The sequence below is a fragment of the Octopus sinensis genome, linkage group LG22, assembly GCF_006345805.1.
Source record: "Octopus sinensis linkage group LG22, ASM634580v1, whole genome shotgun sequence".
NCBI lineage: Eukaryota > Metazoa > Mollusca > Cephalopoda > Octopoda > Octopodidae > Octopus > Octopus sinensis.
This window is the reverse complement of record NC_043018.1, coordinates 9,804,380-9,831,835: the sequence shown is the minus strand read 5'-3', so window position 1 is coordinate 9,831,835 and position 27,456 is coordinate 9,804,380. Positions and strand designations below refer to the sequence as shown.

Genomic DNA, 27,456 nt, shown 5'->3' with positions numbered 1-27,456 from the left:
AAGAATTAAGTCCTGGGGTTGATTTATTTGACTGAAACCACTCAAAGAAGTGAGCTCCAGCATGGCCACAGTCAAATGACAGAAACAAGTAAAAGAAAAACAAATAATTAAATGAATACCATGTGTTTAACTGGCCAAAGATGACCATCCCCAACTATAACAGTGTCTGTTTCAACAGATGATTCCACATCAAGAATCTTGCAAAGCAAATACACAAACTAAATCAATTAACAACAATTTATAAGATAATTTAATTGAAAGCTAATTTATTTTGAGAGTTCAACAGAGGAGAGAGAATATATTGTGAAGTCAGGGAAGTCTTTGGACTTTAATATAGATAAGAGCTTGATTAACAGAACTGTAATAGAGCGGAAAGAGTAGAGGTTAGGGGTTAAGCCAATATAGATATAAGGGCCTCAGAGAGAAAGTTAGGGTTCAGCTCAATGTAAACATATTCAAGACAAAACGATTGTTCAATTTGCTTTGAGATTATACATACATACATACATGTGTATGTGTTTATAGATATGTGTGTGTGTGTGTATATATATATATATTATATATATATATATATATATATGTGTGTGTGCATGCATATGTATGTATGTGTATATTATACATATATATATATATATATGTATGTATATATGTGTGTGTATGTATATGTGCACATATGTATATACATGTGTGTATATATGTGTGCACATATGTATATACATGTGTATATATGTGTGCACATATGTATATACATGTGTATATATGTGTGCATATTCATATGTCAGTATACATATATATATATATATATATATATAGGTGTATGTGTTTAGTGTATTACATGTGTATATGTTGTGTATGTATGTATATGTGTAGTGTATGTATCTGTGTGTGTGTGTATATATTTGGTGGTATTATTATTACATTATTAATGGCAATATTGATCAGCCATTGAGTACACTGTAGCCAGAAAGTCTGTTTAAATACATCAATATGATGTATTTAAACAGAGTTAGGACAGAATGCGTGTGTGTGTGTGAGAATGTGTGTGTGCACGTATGTATTGGTGTACGCGTTGATATGTATGTCTATATGCACATGCCTGTGCATATTTGTGTCTGTACATGAGTGAGTGAGTGTGTGTGCACGCGTGCCTGTCCATCTGTGTGTGTGTGCACCAGTCCATCAGTGTGTGTGTCTGTCCATCAATGTGTATGTGTCTGTCCATCAATGTGTATGTGTCTGTCCATCAGTGTGTGTGTGTCTGTCCATCAGTGTGTGTGTCTGTCCATCAGTGTTGTGTGTCTGTCCATCAATGTGTTGTGTCTGTCCATCAGTGTGTGTGTCTGTCCATCAGTGTGTATGTGTCTGTCCATCAATGTGTATGTGTCTGTCCATCAATGTGTATGTGTCTGTCATCAGTGTGTGTGTCTGTCCATCAGTGTGTGTGTCTGTCCATCAATGTGTATGTGTCTGTCCATCAGTGTGTGTGTTGTCCATCAGTGTGTATGTGTCTGTCCATCAATGTGTATGTGTCTGTCCTCAGTGTGTGTGTGTGTCTGTCCTCAGTGTGTGTGTTGTCCATCAATGTGTACGTGTCTGTCCATCAGTGTGTGTGTGTCTGTCCATCAGTGTGTATGTGTCTGTCCATCAATGTGTATGTGTCTGTCCATCAGTGTGTGTGTGTCTGTCCATCAAGTGTATGTGTCTGTCCATCAGTGTGGTGTCTGTCCATCAGTGTGTGTGTGTCCATCAATGTGTATGTGTCTGTCCATCAGTGTGTGTGTCTGTCCATCAGTGTGTATGTGTCTGTCCATCAATGTGTATGTGTCTGTCCATCAGTGTGTGTGTGTCTGTCCATCAGTGTGTGTGTCTGTCCATCAATGTGTACGTGTCTGTCCATCAGTGTGTGTGTGTCTGTCCATCAGTGTGTATGTGTCTGTCCATCAATGTGTATGTGTCTGTCCATCAGTGTGTGTGTCTGTCCATCAATGTGTATGTGTCTGTCCATCAGTGTGTGTGTCTGTCCATCAGTGTGTATGTGTCGTCCATCAATGTGTATGTGTCTGTCCATCAGTGTGTGGTCTGTCCATCAATGTGTATGTGTTGTCCATCAGTGTGTGTGTCTGTCCATCAGTGTATGTGTCTGTCATCAATGTGTATGTGTCTGTCCATCAGTGTGTGTGTGTCTGTCATCAGTGTGTGTGTGTCTGTCATCAATGTGTATGTGTCTGTCATCAGTGTGTGTGTGTCCATCAATGTGTATGTGTCTGTCCATCAGTGTGTGGTCTGTCCATCAGTGTGTATGTGTCTGTCCATCAGTGTGTGTGTTGTCCATCAGTGTGTGTCTGTCCATCAATGTGTATGTGTCTGTCCATCAATGTGTATGGTCTGTCCATCAGTGTGTGTGTCTGTCCATCAGTGTGTGTGTGTCTGTCCATCAGTGTGTGTGTCTGTCCATCAGTGTGTGTGTCTGTCCATCAGTGTGTATGTGTCTGTCCATCAGTGTATGTGTCTGTCCATCAGTGTATGTGTCTGTCCATCAGTGTATGTGTCTGTCCATCAGTGTGTGTGTCTGTCCATCAATGTGTATGTGTCTGTCCATCAGTGTGTGTGTCTGTCCATCAATGTGTATGTGTCTGTCCATCAGTGTGTGTGTGTCCCCATCTTCGTGTGTGTGCGTGTCTATCTTTGTGTATGTCAACCTTGGCAGAATTTGAACCCAGAGCATAGCAACAGATGAAATACCGCTAAGGATTTCGCCCGGCATGCTAATGATTCTGCCAGCTTGCCACCTTAATAATAATAATAATAATAATGGTTTCAAATTTTGCCACAAGGGCAGCAATTTTGGAGGAGGGGGTAATCAATTGCATCAACCCCAGTATTTCATTGGTATTTAATTTATCAGCCCCGAAAGGATGAAAGGCAAAATCGACCTTGATGGAATTTGAACTCAGAGCATAGCTGCAGACAAAATACCACTAAGCATTTCGCCTGGCGTGCTAACGATTCTGCCAGCTTGCCACCTTAAATAATAATAATGATAATAATAATAATAATAATTTCTTTTATTTGCCATGAGTGCAACAGAAGGTGAAAAGAGACATAACAGAAGAAAAGTGTAAAATGAGTGAAGAAGATGTGAAGATGGCGCCACAATTCCATTAAAAGAGTTTCATGAAACAACAATTCAAAAATACATTTCAAAAATGCAAAATGAAGAATTAAGAATAGAAAAAAGAAAAAAGAGAACAGAATATTTGACAAGCAAATTGTGATCGATTGAAGAGTGATATAAAAGACTGACAAACATATTGACTGAAGAATGATAAAAAAGATTAATATAGACTGACAATCAATTAAGAATGATACAGATTGACAAATACATTCAGTGAAGAGTGATAATGACTGACAAATGCATTCAGTGAGGAGTGATAATGACTGACAAACACATTTAGTGAAGAGTGATAATGACTGACAAACACATTTAGTGAAGAGTGATAATGACTGACAAACACATTTAGTGAAGAGTGATAATGACTGACAAACACATTTAGTAAAGAATGATGACTGACAAACACATTCAGTGAAGAGTGATGACTGACAAACACATTCAGTGAAGAGTGATACTGACTGACAAACACATTCAGTGAAGAGTGATAATGACTGACAAAGACATTCAGTGAAGAGTGATAATGACTGACAAACACATTCAGTGAAGAGTGATAACGACTGACAAACACATTCAGTGAAGAGTGATAATGACTGACAAACACATTTAGTGAAGAGTGACACTGACTGACAAACACATTCAGTGAAGAGTGATAATGACTGACAAACACATTTAGTGAAGAGTGACACTGACTGACAAACACATTCAGTGAAGAGTGATAATGACTGACAAACACATTCAGTGAAGAGTGATAATGACTGACAAACACATTCAGTGAAGAGTGACACTGACTGACAAACACATTCAGTGAAGAGTGATAATGACTGACAAACACATTCAGTGAAGACTGATATTGACTGACAAACACATTCAATGAAGAGTGATAATGACTGAGAAACACTAACATTGCATTCAACTTTATTCACAGTCAAACTTATATCTCAACTATAAATCTGGTTGCAATTTTTAAGAATTTCTTAACAAGTTTATTTGCAGTATTTTTTCTAATAAATTTTTTTTTCTTTGTTGTATTGCAGGGAAATATATTTTATTTTTTTACAAAATATTAAATTTCCATAATTCAAATTTTTCAGCAAAATCCATTTTCCACTAAACAGTTCAGACAACATGGAATTGTCTCCCTTCAATAGAAATTATCGGATGACAAAGGAAATGGTGCTGTATTCATTCTCAGAAACTGTAAATGTAGGAATAGAAAATTTCTGGATTGATGTGGCTGTAGTCATAGCAACAGAAGATTTTGTGCTCAGTAGGGTTCTGTTATCATATATATTTTAAAAGACTATTTAGGTCCCTATAGGTAGTGTTGTATTTATGCAATTAGAGTCATTGGTGGCCCTAACATTTAAAGCTCACCTGAAAGATCAGGTAAATGTTTTGGGCTTCACTTTTCACCTGACATTTGTCCAACTTCACTAGATCTGTTAAGGGCTTCCATAGTCTTACTTCGAATTACAAAGGTTTCCGGCTTTCTTATAGGGACTATTCGAAAAAAAAAATTGGATGATAAATGTCAAATTTCTCATACTGCACACAACTGACATGTCGAGACTGTCACTTTGTTGACAAATGTTGACAAATGTCCAGATTGTTATATGATACACCACTGACACAAGTCTAAATATGTCCATTGCACACTACACGAATGCAATGGATGATTTCTCAACATGTCTGTTGCATTGGTGAAACAGTTCCCTTTAGACCATTCAACCATTTCTCATCAGTGATACTTCACCAAATACAGTGAAATCTGTTTCATTGAGGAGATCTAATAAGACTGAAAGAGGACAGGAGTTGTCTCCCATATTTGAAAAAAATTATTTACTATTTGTTGATAACCTGGTATCTTTTCCTCACCACAATACGGTTTCTAATTAATCAAATGTTAACACTAATTTACCTATAGTTAATTAACAACTGTAATAGGTGAACTGTGACACATATTCAGAGGAGGAGGGAAAAGGTCTACATGTAATAGTAGTAGTAGTAAGAATAAAAGAAACAGTTGATGCGTAAATAGATGATAGCAAGATGAATTGACGGGAAAAGACAAGGCACATCATTATCAGAATCGATATGTAACAGAACTGGTCTAAAAACATTGAAATGATAAAGTTTAGCTACAATTCCAAAAGTCTTTTCCTGGTTTTCAAGCCGACAGTGGAACAATTCAACATTTAATGGTAACTTTAAAATGAAACTGGTGGTGACATTGGATTTTATCATAGTAGATAGTTAAATTAATAACAATTAGGTTACACTGATGTACATCCTGTTAGGGTACACTGTGTTTATGGCTAGCGAGAAGAGGCAACATGTCTAAATGGTGAAGATGGTATTCCAAAATAAAATATTTAAACATAACTTCAAAAAGAGTCTTTTATTCAAGTCTACGATTTTAGAATATATATATATATATAATATATATATATATATATATTCTAAAATCAGCCGAAATTGCTAGGATGATCCGGTTCTTGACTGAAGATTGAAGGCTTCGAATGTCCCGTCCGTGTTTTTTGTATCGTCTTCTAAATGTTTTACGTTCTTGTCCCAGTTTGTATTTTTCTACATATTTATATATATATATATATAGTACAAAGTAAGATAAGGGTTATGGGTGTAACCCACTATGGGATATCATTTATCCAAATTCTTAATACATAAATGTTTTTAATTGCAATGCAATTAGTTCATTGATTGTATTAAACAGGTGAAGGTAAATAAATACTTTTACCGTAAATTTATAAAACAAATAAGAAAATGGAGAAACAAATTTAGTTTGTTCATCAACGGCTGTGTGGTAAGTAGCTTGCTAACCAACCACATGGTTCCGGGTTCAGTCCCACTGCGTGGCATCTTGGGCAAGTGTCTTCTGCTATAGCCTCGGACTGACCAATGCCTTGTGAGTGGATTTGGTAGACGGAAACTGAAAGAAGCCTGTCGTATATATGTATATATATATATATATATATATGTGTGTGTGTGTGTGTGTCTGTGTTTGTCCCCCTAGCATTGCTTGACAACCGATGCTGGTGTGTTTATGTCCCCATCACTTAGCGGTTCGGCAAAAGAGACCGATAGAATAAGTACTAGGCTTACAAAGAATAAGTCCTGGGGTCGATTTGCTCGACTAAAGGTGGTGCTCCAGCATGGCCGCAGTCAAATGACTGAAACAAGTAAAAGAGTAAAGAGAGTAAAGAGTATATTACAATGTTAGATTATTTATTCATTCTACAAATAATCCAACAATATAATATCCGTAAGTTGATGAACAAACCATATTCGTTTCTCCATTTTCTTATTTGTATATATATATATATTCATATCTCACTATTGAAAGCCAAATAAATGAATAAGATAGTTTAGCAGAACTGTCTGCCTTCCAAAAACACATCTTATTTGAAAATGTCCAAATAATCTTCTTCTTCTTAAATAACCAAAGAATCAAGTCCCCAAGAAAATACATAAATAAAAAGACAGTAAAAGAGATCCCACAAAAACCATGACAAAAATGAAATATAAAATGAAGAGAGAGAAATATAAACCCACAAGGAAAAGAATATCATGCATGGGCTTAACAAAAAGGAAACCATAAATAACAAATAAAAGTAAATAAAAATAATAATAATAATAAACCATTTTAAAGAATTCTAAAAGTGCATTGGGCTGTGCCAGACATACATTGCAGACAGAATAATGAAGTAATAATGCAAGAGGTTGAGAAGTGACATGCAGCTTCGTACTTTGTCTAAGAAGTACAACAAATGCTTCGTTGGTACTTTGGGTTTTTTTTACATTAATAAGGAATAAAAAAAAATAAGATACAAAAGAAAAGAAAGTTTGGATGAGATTCTAAATGCAACATAATCAAAGACAAATCGATATAAAGCAGGACTGACAACATGCTAAAGAAACAGAATGGCGTATATGTATATATGTACTGGTTTGGTATACCTTGACATGGAGCAATTGGCTTATACGGGTTTCCATATCCACTGGTTTTGGCTGAGACGTCAAAAAGATAAGCAACAATAACAAAACAAATTGAGAGATGGAGAAGGAAAAAAAAAGTAAGAAAGAAAGCAGGGTAGAGGTGGTAGCATATGTAGTGGGGATGGGGTGGGGTAGAGGAGAGAAGAAAACAAAAAGCTCGAATAAAAAAAATTCAAGGAATGAAAAGCAATAAACGTTGACCTGACCTTTCATCTGATTTGGAAATAACAGAAACAATAGAAATTTTAATAATGGTAAATGACTAAAGTGGGGGTTTAAGAGTGGCCGTGTGGTCCAGGTTCGGTCCCACTGCATGGCACCTTGGCCTAGTGTCTTCTGCTATAGCCTCAGGCTGGCCAAAGCCTTGTGAGTGGATTTGTTAGATGGAAACTAAAAAGAATCCTGTGGTGTGTGTGTGTTTATCTATGTGCTTGTGTCTGTCTCCCACCACTGTGCGACACACGTATATATGTGTGTGTGTGTATATATATATATATATATATATATATATATATATATATATATAAAATGAAAGGAGACTCCAGCAGAAACCAAGGCTGCAATTTAAGGACTGTGTCAAGTCCTCATTAAAGGCCTGTGATATGCAGGACACTGACTGGGAGAACAATGCCTGTCATCGCCACAGATGGAGGAAGCAGGTTAAGGAGGGGATCGACACTTTTGAGAGAGCATGTATCCAGCATGAAGAACTTAAGCGAGCTCCGCAAAAGCGCACGGCTCGTATAGTGAATGGGGAAAGCTTGGTCTGCAATGTTTGCAGTCGTGTATGCTTGTCAAGAGCAGGGCTCATTAGCCACCAACGGAGCCACAAATGCAAAATATAAGTTAGTCCTAGAGCGCACAATGTTCCTGAAGATCAGCAATGGTCTTCCTCAGTCACGAGTGGACAGCCATCATATATATAAAATATACATACACATATATAAATTCTATTTCTAATGACTTTATGAAACTGAAGATAAAACAGTTCTAACTTATTGAGTACCTTTAAAGAAATCCACATCAGTTGATGCGAAGATCTAAAACTCAGCATCATAAGAAGTGGTTACTGTAGCACTGGAGAAAATGGAGGTTGGGGTCACTGCAACACCAAAGGGACACAATGGAAACCAGTTTGTAGAGACTAGATAGACCAGACCTACACTGTGACATAAGAAGAGATCCACAAGTCACACAAGGGAGACATACATTGTGACATAAAGGAGACCCACAATGTCACAAGAGGAAGACATACTGTGACACAAGAGGGATTCACAATGTCAAATGTGGGCAAACCCACAATGTCACATGAGGGACACTTGCAATGTCACATGAGGGAGACCCCACACTTTGACAAAGGAGAATTAGATAACATGCGCCACCTAGTGACGCAAGGGTGTACCAGGCAGTAGTCAGTGCAACACTAAGAATACATCAACTATAAATTTTAAAAAATAAAACTTCAGGATTTATGAAATGTTTTCACAGCATCAAGAGTTAAACTTTAAATGAGACAAAACTGTCTTTAGTCCTTTATTTTCAGGTTCCTAAAAACCCATAAACATCTTTACTAAAGCTAAGATCTGGAATTAGCAATATATTTCGGGGGCCTAATTGTATTTTTAGGTTAAATTAGGACCCAGATGAATAAATCAGACGAAACTACTTCAATGAACAGCAATGAAATTTGTTAAAATTTAGATGCAAAAAAATAATGATGAAATTAATTAAGGAAAATGAGGAATTTTTAATGAGTATAATAATTAGTATACTTAATTTAGTTTTGTTTTTTCTTTTAACTTACCTTCAGTTCATCCATTTCGTCTTTCATTTTGCCGACTTGTGTCATAGAAGCAGCTTGCAATTGCGGCGTAAGGAATGAGGTTAACATATCTTCACTAGAATCTAGCCAATCGCAAAGATCCTTCCACGATTCTTCAAACTAAAGGAAATGACAAAAAAAAAAAAAACAGATAAATAATATAAAAGATTAGATTTTTTTTCCCACCATCTCCTGTTTTGGCCAAAATAGAAATACCACATTGTCTGGCATTCGGGTCAACATAGAGTAAACATGTGTAAACGTTCAAACATTAAGGCCCTAAAGGTGAAATGGCAGCAACGTATGACAAACGAATGCCTTTACGGAGACCTGCTGAAAGTTAGCAAGAAGGTCAGGCAAAGACTATTGTAACTATCTGGTCCCTGGAAGCATCCAAATTAGTCTTGTGGGACCCACTTCATGGTGACGTAAGAAGAAAATGTCATCACACATCAACAAGCTGATTGCAGACATTGGTCTGGAATGTGTCCAGGACCTTGAGGCAGAGATGAGGAATCGAGAAGTATGGTGCGTGGACTTTGTTGCTATGACCTGGGTTGGAACCTGACCATAAAGAAAATTGTTTTTTTTTTTTTTGTGAATAAAAAGACTATTTTTCCAAATCCTGCTCCATGTCACATGGAATTATTGATCTTCCAAAGTTTTTTTGGTGTACAAATCAACCGACTTCTTTTGGGAGATGTAAATTTTGGTTTGAAAAATTAAACTTGCATGGCAGAAAATACAGCAAAGAGGTTTCATTAGAAATAATAGGCCTCATTAACAATAAAATTAATCACTTTATGATTTATATACGTTAGCGTAAAATCACTCAAAGATGTATTACTGTAAATATACTTAATACATATTATGTCTTTATATAGACTATGCCCATGGGCTTACAGAAGTGGCGGTTTTTCATCATTGCAAATATGCGCGACACCCTGACGCCAAACCGGCCATAGTGGTTAAGAGCACTGGCTACTAACCCCAAGATTCCAAGTTCGATTCCAAGCAGTGACCTGAACAATAACAATAATAATAATAACATCAAAAACTACCTTAGGAATGAGAACCCAGGTTTGAAATTTCCCCAAGACACCTGAAGAAGGCTGGAGGGTATATCAGCCGAAACACTGTGTTAACAACAAACAAGATGAGGACAAATATCCGTCAAATGTAAATAAGGTAAATAATGTATCATCATCCTTTAACGTTCATTCTCCATGCTGGCATGGGTTGGATAGTTTGACAGGAGTTGGCCAGCTGGAGAGCTGCCCTGGGTCCATTTTGTCTGTTCTGATATGGTTTCTGCAGCTGTATACTCTTCCTAGTGCCAACCACTTTACAGAGTGTATTGGGTGCTTTTAACATGGCACCGGCACAGGTTACAAATATCCAAAATATAAATCAGGAGCAACACCTTGTGCTCCTATTTCAATAAATTACCATTGTTTAATGCCATCATTCAATTACAAGTTCTTCAAAGAATCCTTCTTACTTACCCGTCTGTCTTCGTGGTAGGATTGTTGCAAGAGGCGTTCCCTCTCGTCAGTTCTTCTCAAGAGCTTTTTCCATCGCAGCCTTATGCCCACCAAAAGGTTTTTGATGTAAATAGTGTCTTGCTTTCTACCAAAATATTTCAAGTAGGTACCGGTGCGGTCCAACTTCTGCATCCACTCTGTGTATGACTGAACATCTTTCTTGAAGTCCTGCAAATCAAAAATGAAAGAATATTGCAGAAATTGTTACGAATTCTTCTCAAAACTGTTAAACTAATTCTTGGGAAATATTGCTGGAAGGAATTGAACCCTTCAGCATTGAGATTACCTCATCAAATGTAACCCTTATTTATCCACATTGTTTTTAATTAATTATGCAATTGTCTAATAAATTTGAGAATTTGATGTGATTGTTTGTTTTTAGAATGACATTGTAGGGTAGGTGTGAGAGGTTAGCTAGTTTGAACATAAAATAAGTGGGATATTTTAGCCAGATATGGATGGTTTCAATGCTAAAGAGTCAGATATATGCATGATAAAGGGCAAAATTTGACCTCGGTGGGATCTGAACTCAGGGTGCAGAGAAATACCACAAGGAATGCAGGGAAACTGGAAAATGACTTGGGAACATAGCATCTGCATACAATATCCTTTAATATCCATTTCCTATGTTCACACAAGTTAAACGAGTTGACTGAAGCTGGTAAGTCGAAGCGCTGCACCAGGCCCCAGTCTGTTTCGGCTTGAATGGATAAATGCCATTCCTAATGCCAAACACTCCCCAGAGTGTACTGGGTGCCTCTCCGTGTGTCACTGACACAGGTGTCTCTTGCGTGTCACTGGCACGAGTGCCTTTTACATGTCACAACAGTTGGGGTTAGCCATGACCATGATTGCATTTAGCTTGGCCCCTCAAGCACACACACACACACACACACACACACACACCACACACACACACACACACACGCGCATGCATATTGTGTGCAGATGCTACTTTCCCCAAGTCATTTCTCAGTCTCCCCACATTCCTTGTGGTATTTATTGTCTCTTTGCATCCCGAGTTCAAATCCCAGTGAGGTCAAAGTTGCTCTTCATCTTTCAGGGGTTGATTAAAAAAAAAAGCACCAATCCAGTACGTGTCAATGGTAGAAAATGTTAAAGGGTCGGAGTGGGATGCCTTACAGAATCTGCTTGGATTCTTTGGGTCCTGAGAGAAATGCCTGCAACAATGGTTCCAAGTGACACCAGCCAAAGTTGGCGCTCTTTCTCTTGGATGCATATCAGTGGCACAAAGAAGAGAAACTTATAAACATGGATAACTGTTAATCTTTATCCCAAAAATATTTGGCTCAGTCACGGCTGTGTGGTTAAGTAGCTAGCTTGCCAACCATGTGGTCTCAGGTTCAGTCCCATTGCCATGTGAGTGGATTTGATAGATGGAAACTATGTGGAAACCTATTGTGACTGTGTGTGAGAGAGAGAATGTGAAAGAGAGTGTGTGTGAGCGAGAGTGTGAGTGTGCGAGTGCATGCGTGAGAGTACATGTGTGTGTGAGTGTGCGCATGTGAGAGTGCATGTGTGTGTGAGAGTGTGCGTGCGTGTGAGTGTGCACGTGTGAGAGTGTATATGTGTGAGTGTGCTTGTGTGAAAGTGTATGTGTGTGAGAGAGTGTGCATATGGGAGAGTGTGTGTGAGAGTGTAAATGAGTGTGCGCGCATGTCTACTTGAGAACCAGTGTTGGTTTGTTTACATCCCCGTAACTTAGCAGTTCAGCAAAAGAGACCTATAGAATAAATACGAGACATAATATAAATAAATAAATATTAGGATTGGTTTGTTTGACTAAAAACCCTTCAAGGTGGTGCTCCAGTATGGCCACAGTCCAATGACTGAAACAAATAAAAGATGAAAGATCTGCACATCCATGTATAGATGCCAGGTCATCCTTGACCAATGGAGACCCTCGATGTTTCAGTGACTGCAGAAACATGAAAGACAAAGTTAACTTGGGCAGGATTTGAACTCAGAACTAAAAGGTTTATAAATGAATAGCACAAGCGACTAAATCTGATGCTCCACCAATTATTCCGAGTTAATTTTATTATTTACTTACAGCATGTTCTTTTATTTGTTCACAAACTTTCTCCACGATTTTACTGGGGAACTTAAAACCTCGCATCAACGTTTCAGCCGAGTTCAACCAATCAGAGAATTTCTTTAAAGTTGTGTGGAATTCTTCAACATGTTGCAGATGTTCTTTCATTTTGTCCTGGAATAAAAGAAGAATTTCATCATGGTTATAACACTGAAGACATTTTTGAAGACGTTCACGGCGCCTGAGGACATCGGCCAGGCCAAGGACATTGACCAGGCCAAGGACATCCATCATGCCAAGAACATCTGTGATAGCAAGAACATTCACAACACTGAGAGAGCATTAAAGACATTCTTAAAGAGATTAATATTATCAAAGATATAATAATGAGGAATTTATAAGATTTACGCATGAAAAAATGGATTCAAGACAATATTTAGAGGTAGTTGTATATCTAGATGTCTATGTGTATCAATGTGTATATCTAGATGTCTATGTGTATCAATGTGTACCAGGGTGTAGAAATACTCAAGTTGGTGTCATGCTTACAGATGTGAGTTCAAATCTCATAGGTAGCTTTTGAAATTTTTCTATCCAAAGGGCTTTTTAACCCATAATTAGATACTGTTATTTATAGCTTTATCTGCTTAGAGTTCCACAGTTAAAAATTAATTATTTCATGTTCTCTCTCAAAATCTCCAAATTCTTATGTCACACACCCATATGCAGACACATACATACATCATTTGTATGATTCATTTGAATCAAAGTATTTTAATAATAAGGACCCCAAGTTAGGTTCAAGATTAGCATATCTGTGTATATGCTAACATGCCTGAAACAGCTGTAGTGAACCCTATATATATATATATATAATATGTATCACAAGAGAAATATTGTTCTGAGATACTTACTCTTCGTCTCAGAGTTCTGTTCTTCGTTTCGTACCATCTTTCTCGTAACTTCTTCAGTTTTTCACTGAGTTGGAAAATGTTTTCTGGTTGGCATCGATCCATCATGTCTTGACCATTTATTTGCAGAGATTTGACACAATCTTCTTTGATTTCAAGTTCTTCACATCGTTTCTAAAAGAAAATAAACAGAAACAAGCAAGAAATAAAATTTCAAATCTACTGAAGAAATCATTTATGTGGAAAAAAAAATGTCTGTGGAATATTTATCATGGTTTTTATATGTAGAAATCTTGTGGCAGACACCTGTATAAAAGACTTGTTATAGTTTATTTATATATAACAATGTATGAATGCAGCCATGCTTGTAGGCACAGGCATGGCTGTGTGGTTAAGAAATTTGCTTCCCAGCCACATGGTTTCAGGTTCAGTCCCACTGCGTGGCACCTTGGGCAAGTGTCTTCTGCTATAGCCTCAAACTGACCAAAGCCTTGTGATTGAATTTGATAGGTAGAAGTTCCTGTGATGTGTGTGAAAGGGTTTGTGCCTCTCTAACAGAAAGGAGGGAAAATAATCACATGACATAATGTCATTAACTCAAAGACAAAACCTCAAGGATCGATAATTTAAGCAGGTTTTTATCAAGCTGATGATGCTCTTAATTCTCTGCAAGCAACAAAAATGGGTGGTTAACGAGGTAAAGTAAGGGAATGTTTTCTTCTCAAGCCATGCCGACCCATTAGGGCTGGTTTCCTGCTTTCCAATGACATAAATTCCCCTCCTGGATGGAATGCCAGTCCTTCACAGAGTTACTCACTTTTACCATCTGAGTAGACCAGAACAATGTGAAATGAAGTGTTTTGCTCAAGAACACAACACACTGCCTGGTCTAGGAATGAAAACCACAATATTACAATCATGAGGCCAATGCCCCTAACCACTGAGCCATGCACCTCCACTGTGATTGACTCCATCATTAAATGTCCATGTTCCATGCTGGCCTGGTCTGGATAGGTCAACAGGCTCCAATGAGGAAGGAGACTGTGTCAAGCTCCAATGTCTGCTTCAGCATAGTTTCTACAGCTGGATGCCCCTCCTAACACCAACCACTTTACAAAACGTACTAGGTGCTTTATTCATGGCACCAGCACAAGGGAGATTTCCAAGGAAGTGACCCCACTAATGCCAGCGCCACCCAGTAAACTATCCGTAAATAATTCTTATATTGTAATAATGTTGGTGGCCGGCTATGAGATGGCTGCCAACACATTTTTCTGCAAAATAGGGGTGGCTTATCCTGTTCAGGCTATATTATTAGCATTAGCCTGCGTTTGAGAATTTAAAATCACTTCCTTTAACTTTCTAAGACATCTCAATGCTTCTAAAGCAAACTTCGTTTGTTTGTTTACATTCATCGTAATTTGAATTTATTGTAATAATGTTTTGTTCATTAACTCTGTAGTATTTAAGCTGGTCATATCCAGTCAAAATATTCTGTTTTAGGTTCAAACTGGCCAGTTCCTGCCTTTCACACCTTCTCTACAATGTCAGTCTAAAATTCAAGTTACATCATCAAAATCTAAACCTATGGGATAATGCATGGTTAATTCCAGTGTGAATAAACAAACAGTAAATTTGACAGAATATTCTCTGTGCTAAAGCATTAAAATGAAATTGAGGGGGAAAAAAACAGAAAAAAAAAAAGCAATTATCAATTTGAATTTAATTGTCTAATTTAAATGAAACAAGGTGGAAAACATAATTAGAGGAGAAAAGACTTACGATGAAGTTATCCAGTTGTCCCCTGGCTGTTTCTGGAAGAGCCCCAAACGGGGGTTGAGACTTCAGTTCCATCCGAAGATCCGTAATCCAATGAAGCATATCGTCAACGTCACCAGAGAATTTCTTTACCTTTAAACAGAACACCAGGAGATATATTAATTATTGAAGATTATCATTAAGAAAATCAAAAGAATTCTTTAAAGAAATATATATTCTCTTGAAAGTAAATTTAGTCACGGAATAACTGTAACCCAATATAACTGGTATAATTAATAAAATAATAATAATAATAATAACAATAATAATAATCATAATGCAATGTGCTGTAAGGCTTCCACAGAAGATTCGCTTCTTGAGAATAGGAAAGATCATCAGATGGGTTTTGAACAGTTCAAGAATTATTGAAATCATGTGGATATCCAAAGTTATATAAATTCTTCCAGGAAAAAAAACTAAAGGTGAGCCATGCCAAATAATAATAATTGCTTCTGATAAAAACATTTGAAACTCAGAATGTAAAAACCCAGAACAAATACTGCAAAGCTTTTTTTTTTTTTTCAGGTGTTTTAATGATTCTTCAGGAATATTGCCTAATGACTAGATTATTTACAGCATGGCATCATACCTTCAGATGTTTATGTAGAATAAGAATGAATATTAGAGTTTAAAATAATATAAGATATTTTCTAAATTCTTGCATTTAACAACCTGCCCAAGATTCCCCAGGTCCTACGTTACAAACTTCTCGTTTTACACTGATCCAAATCAAAACCTTCTCCCAAATTTCCTGTTAATGTTACAAACACCAACTGGGTATCTTCAAAGTTACAGTAAATTCTTCATTACTTTCAAAATTGGTTGAAAGGAAAGTATTTAACATCGTTATTGGAATAACCGTGAACTGAAACCGAAACATGGTAACAAAAGGACTTTAAAATAAGAAACCATTGTTGGCTTCCATGCAACCAATAGTCAAGTTTAGCCTTCATCGAATTCCTTACTGTCTTTAACCCTTTTAATAGCAACCCACCTGAGACTGTCTCTGGTTCTGTGATACGAACTTCCTTCTTTAAAGTGATATAAATTAAAACTTTCTTCCATCAAAATTTAACCTTAATTTATGGTCCAAACACCAGCATAATAATAACGAGGTTATTGTATTAAATTTCTTGATATTTTCAAAATTAATTGAAGCAATGTTTAGTGGCAGAAAATTATGGTAATGAATAAATTAAAAATATGTAACTTCTCAAAAATTAAAAACAATAAATGAAAGCAAGTTCCTAACAAAAAAATGCTTGAAATCTTTTGTTATTTTTGAATTCTGTAGAACATATTCTAAACCAATGACTTGACTAAGTCTTAGAAGAGAATAAAAGGAAACCAAACCAGGGTGATTCCAGTGCAGTGTTGTATACCAAATTACAGGTGTTTAATTAGAAATACTGGAAATGAATTTATCTAATTATAGTCAGTAGTTGTTAGTGAAGAACTGTAATTAAAATAGCTGAATAATTAACAGTTTCATCAATGATGTGTCATTAATGTGATCGGTGATGGGGGTGGGGTGAGGGAGATAACATCAAACAGATCTTTGGCAGTAAGGGTGTCCCAAGAAAAAAAGACAGGAGGAGAAAGTGGTTCTCCTTTTTTCAGCAGAAATCCGATAAATCCACCCAAAATTTCATTACCTTTAACAGTTGAAAGGCAGATCTTTCGTTGAGGAATGTCAAGTTTGAAAGTATTTTTTATTGATATGTCAAGTTTATAAAGGCAGTGCAATTTGTAGAAAATACCAATTCTATATTTTGGCAGATGCATATCATCATTATTGGAAAAAAAAACCACGAAATTTAATTTCACAGTTAAAGACAGTAATCTTTGACTTGAGGAAGATAAGGCTGCTATTTCTAACAAATTAAGGACTACATTATTCAATGTAACTAACCCATTTACTGCAGAAATCAGTGTTATGCACCAATCTGTCTTTTTTTTTTTTAAATGCCATTTTTAAAACTATTTTGTGTTAAGATATATCAAGTTTATTAAGGCAACACGACTTGCAGAAAAAAAAAATTTTTTGTGTTTGGTAGATATTTAACATCCATTATTGGAATAACCACAAAATTTAATTTTGCAGTCAGTGGGTTAAGACAGTACCCTCTAATTTGAGGGAGATTTGGCTGCTATTTCTAACAAATTAAGGACCACATTTTTGGATGCAACTAACCATTCCCTGACAAAATCAGACAAACCCATTGAAAATTTCATTACCCTTAACTGTAGAAATCAGTTTTATACACGCATGGATCTTTTTTTTGGAACTATTTTTTGCAGTGATATGTCAAGTTTATTAAGGGAATAGGACTTGCAGAAAATACCAATTCCAATTTTTTAGTAGATATTTAGCATCGTTAGTTGAATAACCGTGGAATTCAATTTCACTGTGAAAAGATCAAGACAGTAATCTCTGATTTGAGGGAGTTTTAGCTGCTATTTCTAACATATAAAAGACTACATTATTGAATGTAGCTAACCCTTTCAGACAAAATCAGAAATACCCACTGAAAATTTCGTTATCCTTATCTGCAGAAATCAGTTTTTTATACCAATTTGTCCTTTGTTAAAGAATGTCAGGTTTGAAATGCGCTCAATGCCAGTGCCCCCTGACTGGCTCCCGTGCTGGTGGCACGTAAAAAGCACCATCTGAACATGGCCAATGCCAGTACCCCGTGACTGGCTCTCATGCCAGTGGCACATAAAAAGCACCATCTGAACATGGCCGATGCCAATGCCCCCTAAACTGGCTCTTGTGCCAGTGGCACATAGATAGCACTATCTGAAGTTGATTGATGCCAGTGCCCCTTGACTGGCTTCCATGCCTGTGGCACATAAAAAGCACTATCTGAACTTGATTGATGCCAGGCCCGCCTGGCTGGCTCCCATGTCAGTGGCACATAAAAAGCATCCACTACACTCTCAGAGTGATTGGCATTAGGAAGAGCATCCAGCTGTAGAAACATTGCCAGATCAGATTGACACCTGGTGCAGCTGCTGGCTCTCCAGACCTCAGTCAAACCGTCCAACCCATGACAGCATGGAAAATACCAATTCCATATTTTGGTAGATATTTAACCTCATTATTAAAATAACCATGGAATTTATTTTCGTGGTGGAAGGTTATAGAGAAAGTAGAATTTATATTATTTTGAGATATATATTTTAGAATGTATAATATTTTGGACTATGTAAAATCTTAAGGTTCACGGTTGTGAGGATTTCCAAAACAGTAAAGAAATGATCCCAGAACCAATGACAACAACAAAGGCAAGAGTGCTTTGGCCCTTAATAAGGAATGTAAAGAAATTAGTCAAGAAATGGCTAATAGTTGCTACATGGTTGTTTGATCTGCAAAAATAGCAGCCAAATCTTCTTCAAATTACATGATGCCCTCACACGAAAAGTGAAGAACTCAAAGGATAATGTAGTCCTAGATATGCAATGTCTAAAATTATGTGTGTGTGTGTGTGTGCAACTTTGTCTATGTATGTATACATGTGTTTGTTTATATGTATGTGTATGTAAGTATATATATATATATATATATATATATATATATATATATATACTACATATATATATTCTTGTATAATAGTATAAAGACTGCACTCCTCTGAGCACAAGGCCTCAAATTTTGGGCAAGGGTTTAAGTCGATTACATCAACCCCAGTGTGTAACTGGTATTTATATAATCGATCCCAAAAGGATGAAAGACAACGTTGACCTCAGCAAAATTTGAGCTCAGAACATAGCAACAAACGAAATACTGCTAAGCATTTCGCCCAGCATGTTAACAATTCCGCCAGCTTGCCACTTTAATAATAATAATAATAATAATAATAATAATAATAATAATAATAATTACTTACATAACGAAGGGTTTCTTGAAGTTTGTTTTCTTGATCTTTAGTTTTGATTTCAACTTCTCTTAACAATTTAGAAACCTGATTTGTCTTGTGCTGAAGAGGGGAATCAGCATCACCAGATCTTGAGATCAAATTATCAACAGCATTCTTTAACTTGGAAGTTGTTAAGCTTTGGTTCTTTACATCGTCTTGGATCAGCTGGAATATTGAACATGAAAAAAGAATAAATAAACTATTCCAAACATAGACATCCAGCCACAAATTAGGCTGTAGGAAACAAGTACAGACAAGTAATTCTACTTCGACATCTGACGATTACTTTTATTTTACCAATCCCAGAAGAAAATGGGAGACAAAAATTGAGCCTAGAAAGGGACAGACATTTAACAAAAAATTAATAGTGATTTATTCCTTGTTTGTTCCTTCTCAAGCCTCGCCTGGCTCATTAGGGTCAGTTTCCTTGCCATATAGGTTCCCCACCTGGACGGGACACTGGTCTGTCGCAGGTGAGCTGCAAGATGCAGGAGGAAAGAGTGAGAGAAAGTTTGTGGTGAAAGAGTCAGCAGAAGTTCACCATTACCTTCTGCCGGAGCCACGTGGAGCTTAGATGTTTCGCTCATAAACACACACATCGCCCGGTCTGAGATTCGAACTCACGATCCCTCGACCGCGAGTCCGCTGCTCTAACCACTAGGCCATGTGCCTCCATATGATTTATTCATAATCAATATATATGAATGTTTTATCTTTTTAATTCATCTTTTATTTCCTTAAACTATAAAGCACATCTTATCTGTCAATCGTATTACAAGGAGGCAAATAAGCAATACCTTATTAAATGGCAGAATATCAAAAGAATTATTTTGAAGGCTCCTTGCTTGTCTTTTATATACTGACATAATGATTTCAAATTGGTGACTTTTATGCCATGGAATTTCCACGGGTCCTGCTACTCGGATATAATGGGAGAGAACTGAGTATGAACTGAACACAAAGGGAAATAACTATGTACAGTACGGTATTAAATCTCCCACCGTGTTGATTCTACAATCTGTTTGAGTATAATTTTTGAAGGAAAACATCTGTTTGTCAATCTTAGCCAAATAACTATTCTAAGACTTTAATTAATTGCATCATCAGCATCAATTAGCGTCCGTTTTCCATGCTGGCATGGGTAGGACAGTTTGACTAGAGCTGGCCAGCCAGAGAGTTGCACCAGGCTCCGAATGTCTGGTATGGTTTCTACAGCTGGATGCTTTTATTAACGCCAACCACTTCAGAACGAACTGAATGGTATTTACGTGACACCATACTAAATCTAGAATCAATTTTCACTCATATTTTTTAAGAAAGACATTGTTAGAGTGAAGTGGATCATAAGACGTATATATTTTGACCATTTTCGAACTCACTCTCTGCTACAATTTGCCCTCTAATATGATACATTAAAGCATGGTGGTGGGGGTGCCGCCAACTGCCTTACTCACTGAACATTGGTCAGTGAGTAAGGCAGCTGGCAGCACCCCCACCACCTTCATGCCAAGTACCAAATGGTGTAGAAGAGTATAACGAGCATGGTTGATGGTGAGACTGCCCCAGAGTAGCAACTCATTTGCAAATTGATACCTGATCATTGTCTGATGACATAGATAATTAAGTTAAGTTAATTTTTTGGCTCAAAAAGCAAAAAGCAAGGCCATGTAGGGGGACATGGAGTTATGTACAGGGAGGGTGTTCATGCAAAGAGTCCAGGCCATTTCTGGTCAAGAGCGACTTTGAACCGAGCGGTCGTCGGCATCTCTACCATCTCGTCCGGCAGCTTATTCCACGGATCCACAACCCGGACAGAGAAAGTCCCTCTCCTTCGATTGAGATGAAATTGTCGCAGATAGAGCTTTTCGGAGTGACCCCGCAGCTGACGTTCTGGAGCAGGAGTGAAGAACAGCTCTTTCGAGAGGTTACACTTTCCGCTAATGATGTTGTGAGCAAGAATGAGATCACCACGGCGGCGACGTTTTTCTAGAGAATAAAGGTCGAGCATCTTCAGCCTTTCTTCATAAGACAAATACTTGAGATCAAGAACCATGCGGGTAGCCAGCTTCTGGACTCTTTCGAGATGACGTATGTCTTTGAGGAGATAAGGAGAAGAGGCTTGAATCCCATACTCCAATATGGGTCTCACCAGCGTGACATAGATCTTCCACTTGGCAGCAATAAACCTTCAAGACATCAATCAAAGACTCCTCCATCTTGTCAGTTATCCAACGTCCTGCTGCCGACATCTCCACCAAATCTCTGGCACAGAAAGCCAAACAGTTTCTAGCATCTGCTCCAAGATGGAAGGGGTCACTTAGTCTCCCTTTTACAGCTTGTCACTGACATGGATGCAACTATCCGTATGCATATACGTATGATAGGCTTCTTTCAGTTTCCATCTACCAAATCCACTCACAAGGTGTTGGGTGGCCTAGAGCTCTAGTAGATTGTACTCAACCAAGGTGCCACCCAGTGGGACTGAACTTGAAGCCAAGTAGTTAGAAAGCAAGCATCTTAACCACATGACCATCCCTGCTGCAGCTCAGTCACACCTAGACTCAAAGATGGAACACAAACGGGCAATAATTATTCAATGTAAATATATAAAAAAATAATCCATACCTGAAGCTTTTTCAGCTGGGTTTCAATACATTTGGGGTCACCGATCACCTCGTCCAAGGTGTCAATGTCTGTCTTTATGCCAGTCAAACTTCCCAGCACATTCTCAATGGCATGATCAATTTCTCCAACTTTTACTTGGGTCTCATTTAAATTGGACTGAAACATAATTAAAATCCTTCGATTAATTTCATATTTGAGATCTTCACTTTAAAGTTCAGGTGTTTATTCAAAATTAATATTCCAATGGAAATTTATTTTTGTTTGAAATTTAGATTTGGAACAAAATGGATTTATTTGAGACTCATGCTGTTAGCTTCATTGTCAGAGTGTGTATACACACACATAAGCCAACTATATACAATGTTAAAGTGTGTGTGTGTGTGTGTGTGTGTGCGTATGTGCACCAAGTAGCTATGTATACTTACTGCTAGTTCACAATTGCAGTGTGCAGATATCAACCGTTACATGGGAGCTATACATATATATATATATATATATATACACACACATATATATATGTATATATATTTCGTTGTTCAAAAAAATGTTGTTTTTATGATTTCATTTCTCATTGTGTTCAAAGTTTTTTCAATGTCCTGTATCCATATATGCATGTATATATACATATATATGTAGGTATGTCCAACCCATGCTAGCATGGAAAGCGGATACTAAACAATGATGATATACACACGCACACACACACTTCCAGATTCACTATTACAGAGTAAAAATGAATATTAAGTATGTAACTATGTCTTTGGTGCAGCTTTCCTCATAATGACTCCTGCTAAATTCTTCTCCATCACTCATTTCGCTGATTATAGCAAAGCTCCATGGTGTAAAAATACGGATAGTTATCAGCATCATCATTTAACGTCCATTCTCCATGCTGGCATGGGTTGGACAGTTTAACTGAAAAATGGTAAGCCAGGGAGGTGTAACCAGTTCCAATTGTGATCTGGCAAGATTTCTACAGCTGGATGCGCTTCCTAATACCAACCACTCCAAGAGTGTAGTGGATGCTTTTTACATGCAAGTTATGAAACACCAGCATTGGCTACGACTACGATCTCACTTGGTTTGAGAGGTCTTTTCAAACACAATATATTGCCAAAGGTTTCGGTCATTTTCATTAATGAATTTCCTTTGAAATGCTCAACAATCACAAATACAACAAAATTTTCAGATAATGCACTCAACAGTGTGCATAAAAGCATCTTGGCAAAATGTGCATACTAGAGTGTGTGGGTGTATAAGTGAATCGGGTGTCTATACATAAGTTTATACATACATACATACATTAATATATACATAACATCATCGTTTAACGTCCTTTTTCCATGCTAGCATGGGTTGGATGGTTCGACAGAGGTTTGGGAAGCCAGGAGGCTGCACCAGGCTCCAGTCTGATCTGGCATTTTTTCTACAGCTGGATGCCCTTCCTAATGCCAACTTAAAGTTATAGATAATAGCATGTAGATATTGGACTGGAAAAAAAATGAATATCTAAATGCTATCATATATAGCTGTGTGTGTACTTCAAGATCCACTCTTCCAAAAATGAATTATTTCATACTGTTAAAAGTTTATAAAATTCTTTTATAAACTTACATATATATATATACATATGTACGTGTGTGTGTGTGTGTGTGGTGTGTGTGTGTGTGTGTGTGTGTGTGTGTGTGTGTGTATATATATATATATATATATATGTATATATATAAACCAATGTGAGCATGAATGGGTGCTCACACACACAGATACAGAAAAATTTTTATGCATATAGAGCAGCGTGTGTGTGTGTCTAGCAACATTGACAAAGCATATATATTGCTGTGTGAGCATAAAATAAATAAAAATGCGTGTGTGTGTGTGTGGTGTGTGTGTGTGTGTGTGTGTGTATATATATATATATATATATATATATATAAACCAATGTGAGCATGAATGGGTGCTCACACACACAGATACAGAAAAATTTTTATGCATATAGAGCAGCGTGTGTGTGTGTCTAGCAACATTGACAAAGCATATATATTGCTGTGTGAGCATAAAATAAATAAAAATGCGTGTGTGTGTGTGGAGAGGGAGAGAGTGTGTTTATCTATCATGAATCTGTAGAGAAATGTACCAAATAAAAGAGGTGATACAGAATAAAAATGTACAAAATGTTGATTTCTGGTTTGATGAATTGTTTTTATAAACATATAAACTCAAGGGGAACTCTTCTATATTTTGGAATTTTGCTTCAGAGAGGAACTTTCTAGATGCACTCCCACAGCCATTCATGATTGAAGGGGGTCCTTTTTCTAGTACTTAATGGGTATTTTATAATGTCAATTCCAAAAAAGATGAAGAAAGGCGAAGTTGGCCTCAGCAGGATTTGAACCAAAGATGTAAGAGGTTGGAAAAAAATGCTCCAAGGTATTTTTGCCAATGCTCCAACAATTCTGCCAATTGTGGATTGCTATGCACAGCAAGAGGTAATAATCATTTTGATTTTTTGGCACAAGGTCAACAATTTTGCAAGGAGATAAAATAGAAACCATCAACCCAGGTGCAGCACTGGTCCTTTATGTCGACACAATCCTTTTGTTATCACATTTCTCTTGAAATACACTGCCTTTATTTCAACTAATTTTGAAAATAGTGAAGAATTTAGTAAAACAACTTTGTCTTTCTTCAGCTGGTGTTTGGAACATAATACGAAATTTTGGTGGAAGATTTCAATTTAGATCACTTTAAAACAAATGTTTGTATCGTAGAACCAAGGGCAATCTCAGATGGGTTGGTATCAAAAGAATCAAAGTCCAAGAGGTAATGTTACCCCAGGCAGGATTTGAACCTGGGATGTAAAGAGCTGGAATAAACAGTGCAAAGCATTTTGTCTGATGCTCAACCAACTCTGCCACTTCACTGCCTTAGAAAGTGAGAATCATTTCTCACAGAGGCACAAAATCAGCAATTTTGAAGGAAGATGATTTTGTTAATTATATCGGTACCTGTACTTTATTTTATGAAACGTAAATCTGACCATGGTGAGATTTGAACTCAGTACATAATGAGCCAGAAGTATTAATAGCTTGAAAGTTCGGCAGAAGGCCAGAAATTTTGAAGGGAGGGGGAAATGCATTGCACTGACCCCAGTACTCAATCGGTACTTATTTTTATTAACTCCAAAAGGACAACAGAAGTTAAAGTCAACTTTGGTGGAATTTGAGCTCAGAACCTAAGGACAGACAAAATACTGCCAAGCAATTTGTCTGGCATGCCAGAAGTAATGACGCAAAACAATGGTTGGGTGATGGCAGAATGTCAAGCCGACAGCAAATAGATGATGAGAACTTTATTGGCGGAGACGATCATCATTAAAACGTCTCTCTCTCACACACACAAGAATTATAATGCCAATAACTAAGATTGAAATTCTTTGATGAAGAATTTTCACAATGTTTGGGGAATGAATAAAATGAAAGGATGAAAATTGACAGGTCTGAGAGGTTTGGGCCATATAAGAAGCTAAGCTATTTATAATTCTATGGATCGAAGAAATTTCTAGAAACAAAAAAAAATTTTCAAAACTTTTTTTTTTCTTTTGCTAGAATTTGTAAATATTCTAAAGTGTAATGGTGTAGAAGACTAAAGTGAGTGTATACAACAGATAACTGCTGTTTAGGCAGTTGTTGGTGCCGGTCACAGTTACCTGTTCTTCCTGAAGAAATTTTCCAGAGTTGGCAATTAAAAAATAAAAGGTAAACAACGATGGTTAACGAACGAAAGAAATTAAAGAGAAACAAATTAACGTCACTGAATGTTTGGTGGGGGTCGAGGGAGGAGATGGGGGTGGAGTTCTGTGGTGAACAATTTTGAAAAGGAATCAAACAGAGTTTGTGTGAAGGAAGGGCAGTTCTGGTTGGAAATCAGTTCAAAGAATAAAAAAATAAAATTCAATATTAATTACAGCAATAAAATAATAAAATTGAAGCAACTAATTCTTAAAAGAAAACCTCGTGCAAATGGAATTACAACAATGGGTACATAAAAATGTGTTGGGCTTCATTTTGACAGGTGAATCCCCTTTCCTATCACCAACCCCTTTACAGAGCTTATTGGATCCATTTTATCATGGCACCAGCTTGGAATCTTCTCAACCCTTTTTTTTCTCTCCGCTTATTGTAAACTTCTAAATTATATATATCTCTATTGCCCACAAGGGGGTAAACATAGAGGGGACAAACAAGGACAGACGAACGGATTAAGTCGATTACATCGACCCAGTGCGTAACTGGTACTTAATTTATCAACCCCGAAAGGATGAAAGTCAAAGTCAACCTCGGCGGAATTTGAACTCACAACATAACGGCAGACGAAACACAGCTACGCATTTCGCCCGGCGTGCTAACGATTCTGCCAGCTCGCTGCCTTTGTAAACTTCTAAATTAATCAGATAGCTTCATTCTTACATGACAGACTTAATGATAAAGTTTATATTTTAATAGAATTACAGATTTAAGAACAATTTGTGGCTCCACACCATAGCAATACAGTGAAAACTGACAGGCGGGGTTGGGTGGGGTCTTGTTATCCTGTAGTGCTCAGTCTAAATTCTGCTGCTGGAGAGGAATGAACTCCACTACACAGACTTTCTCAAGATACACTAAATGATGATAAAGTTTCCAATGGTTCGCCCCTGAAACTCAATGGCTTAACGAACTCTAATTCTTGGATGGTGGAATTAATTAATCAGTGGATTTATAAACAATAAGGATACGGTTACCCACCTCTCGATCAGCAATTCCTTTAATTAGTTCGTTCCATTGTTCGTTAATGTCACTGACAGGCTTCACGAGGTATTCTGCTGCTACAGGTGAAAGGTCATTCAGTGCAGTCATGTGTTGATTAAGGATATCCACATCAGCTACATGGGGGTGAGTCTGCATCTTGAAGAGCTGAAAGAATAGATTGACAGAAATTTCTAGAAAATATCAACATATGAGCATGGATGTACAATTATCAATTTATCAATCTATGTTGATTCGCTAGCCTCTGCACGCATTTTTTTTCTCTCCTTCTTTCTGTGTTTCTTCTCTGTGTATCTTTCGAGCGTAGGCTCGAAATGTAAAAGACTTGTTTTATTTATATTCCTGAGTGCCATACTAATACAATTGCTTGTTTGTATTCCACCTGCCTTCATCTTTTGTTTATTTTCATAAAGCTTCCCGTTATATATATATATATATATAGAAAGACATACAGACATATATATATATGTAAATGTTAAACAGGACATCAAACATTAAGGCTAGGCAAACATCTCAAGTCCTATACAATATTATCCTATAATAATATTGTATATGACTTTAGATGCTTGCCTTGCCTTAATGTTTGATGTCCTCTTTAACAATTATATATCCGCTGCATCAGAAATAATCTGCAATGGCTCCGTAACTACCATAATCGGTTATAACCATGGAGCCCCAGAAATCTGTTACACCACTTACCTAGCGTACCTAATTGTTTAGATCACCTGTGAACTAAACCCCCATACTTTGTGTGTGTGTGTGTATA

The 27,456-nt window shown here is 37.0% G+C and overlaps 1 protein-coding gene across 7 annotated transcripts in view; it reads right to left on the bottom strand.

Annotated features, from left to right (window-relative positions):
* LOC115223170 (microtubule-actin cross-linking factor 1) overlaps positions 1-27,456 on the bottom strand; it is a 342,500-nt gene that overhangs the window by 54,378 nt on the left and 260,666 nt on the right. For 5 of the 7 annotated variants that reach the window (XM_036512282.1, XM_036512283.1, XM_036512278.1 and 2 more), the window contains 10 exons: positions 26,670-26,837; positions 25,592-25,600; positions 21,886-22,041; positions 19,231-19,425; positions 15,302-15,430; positions 13,523-13,693; positions 12,627-12,782; positions 10,514-10,720; positions 8,991-9,128; positions 7,148-7,198 (listed from right to left, as the gene is read on the bottom strand). In XM_036512282.1, the coding sequence (XP_036368175.1) occupies positions 7,148-7,198; positions 8,991-9,128; positions 10,514-10,720; positions 12,627-12,782; positions 13,523-13,693; positions 15,302-15,430; positions 19,231-19,425; positions 21,886-22,041; positions 25,592-25,600; positions 26,670-26,837 (1,380 nt within the window). The remainder of the gene's footprint in view (positions 1-7,147; positions 7,199-8,990; positions 9,129-10,513; positions 10,721-12,626; positions 12,783-13,522; positions 13,694-15,301; positions 15,431-19,230; positions 19,426-21,885; positions 22,042-25,591; positions 25,601-26,669; positions 26,838-27,456) is intronic. The other 2 variants (XM_036512280.1, XM_036512279.1) reach the window with 2 other exon arrangements.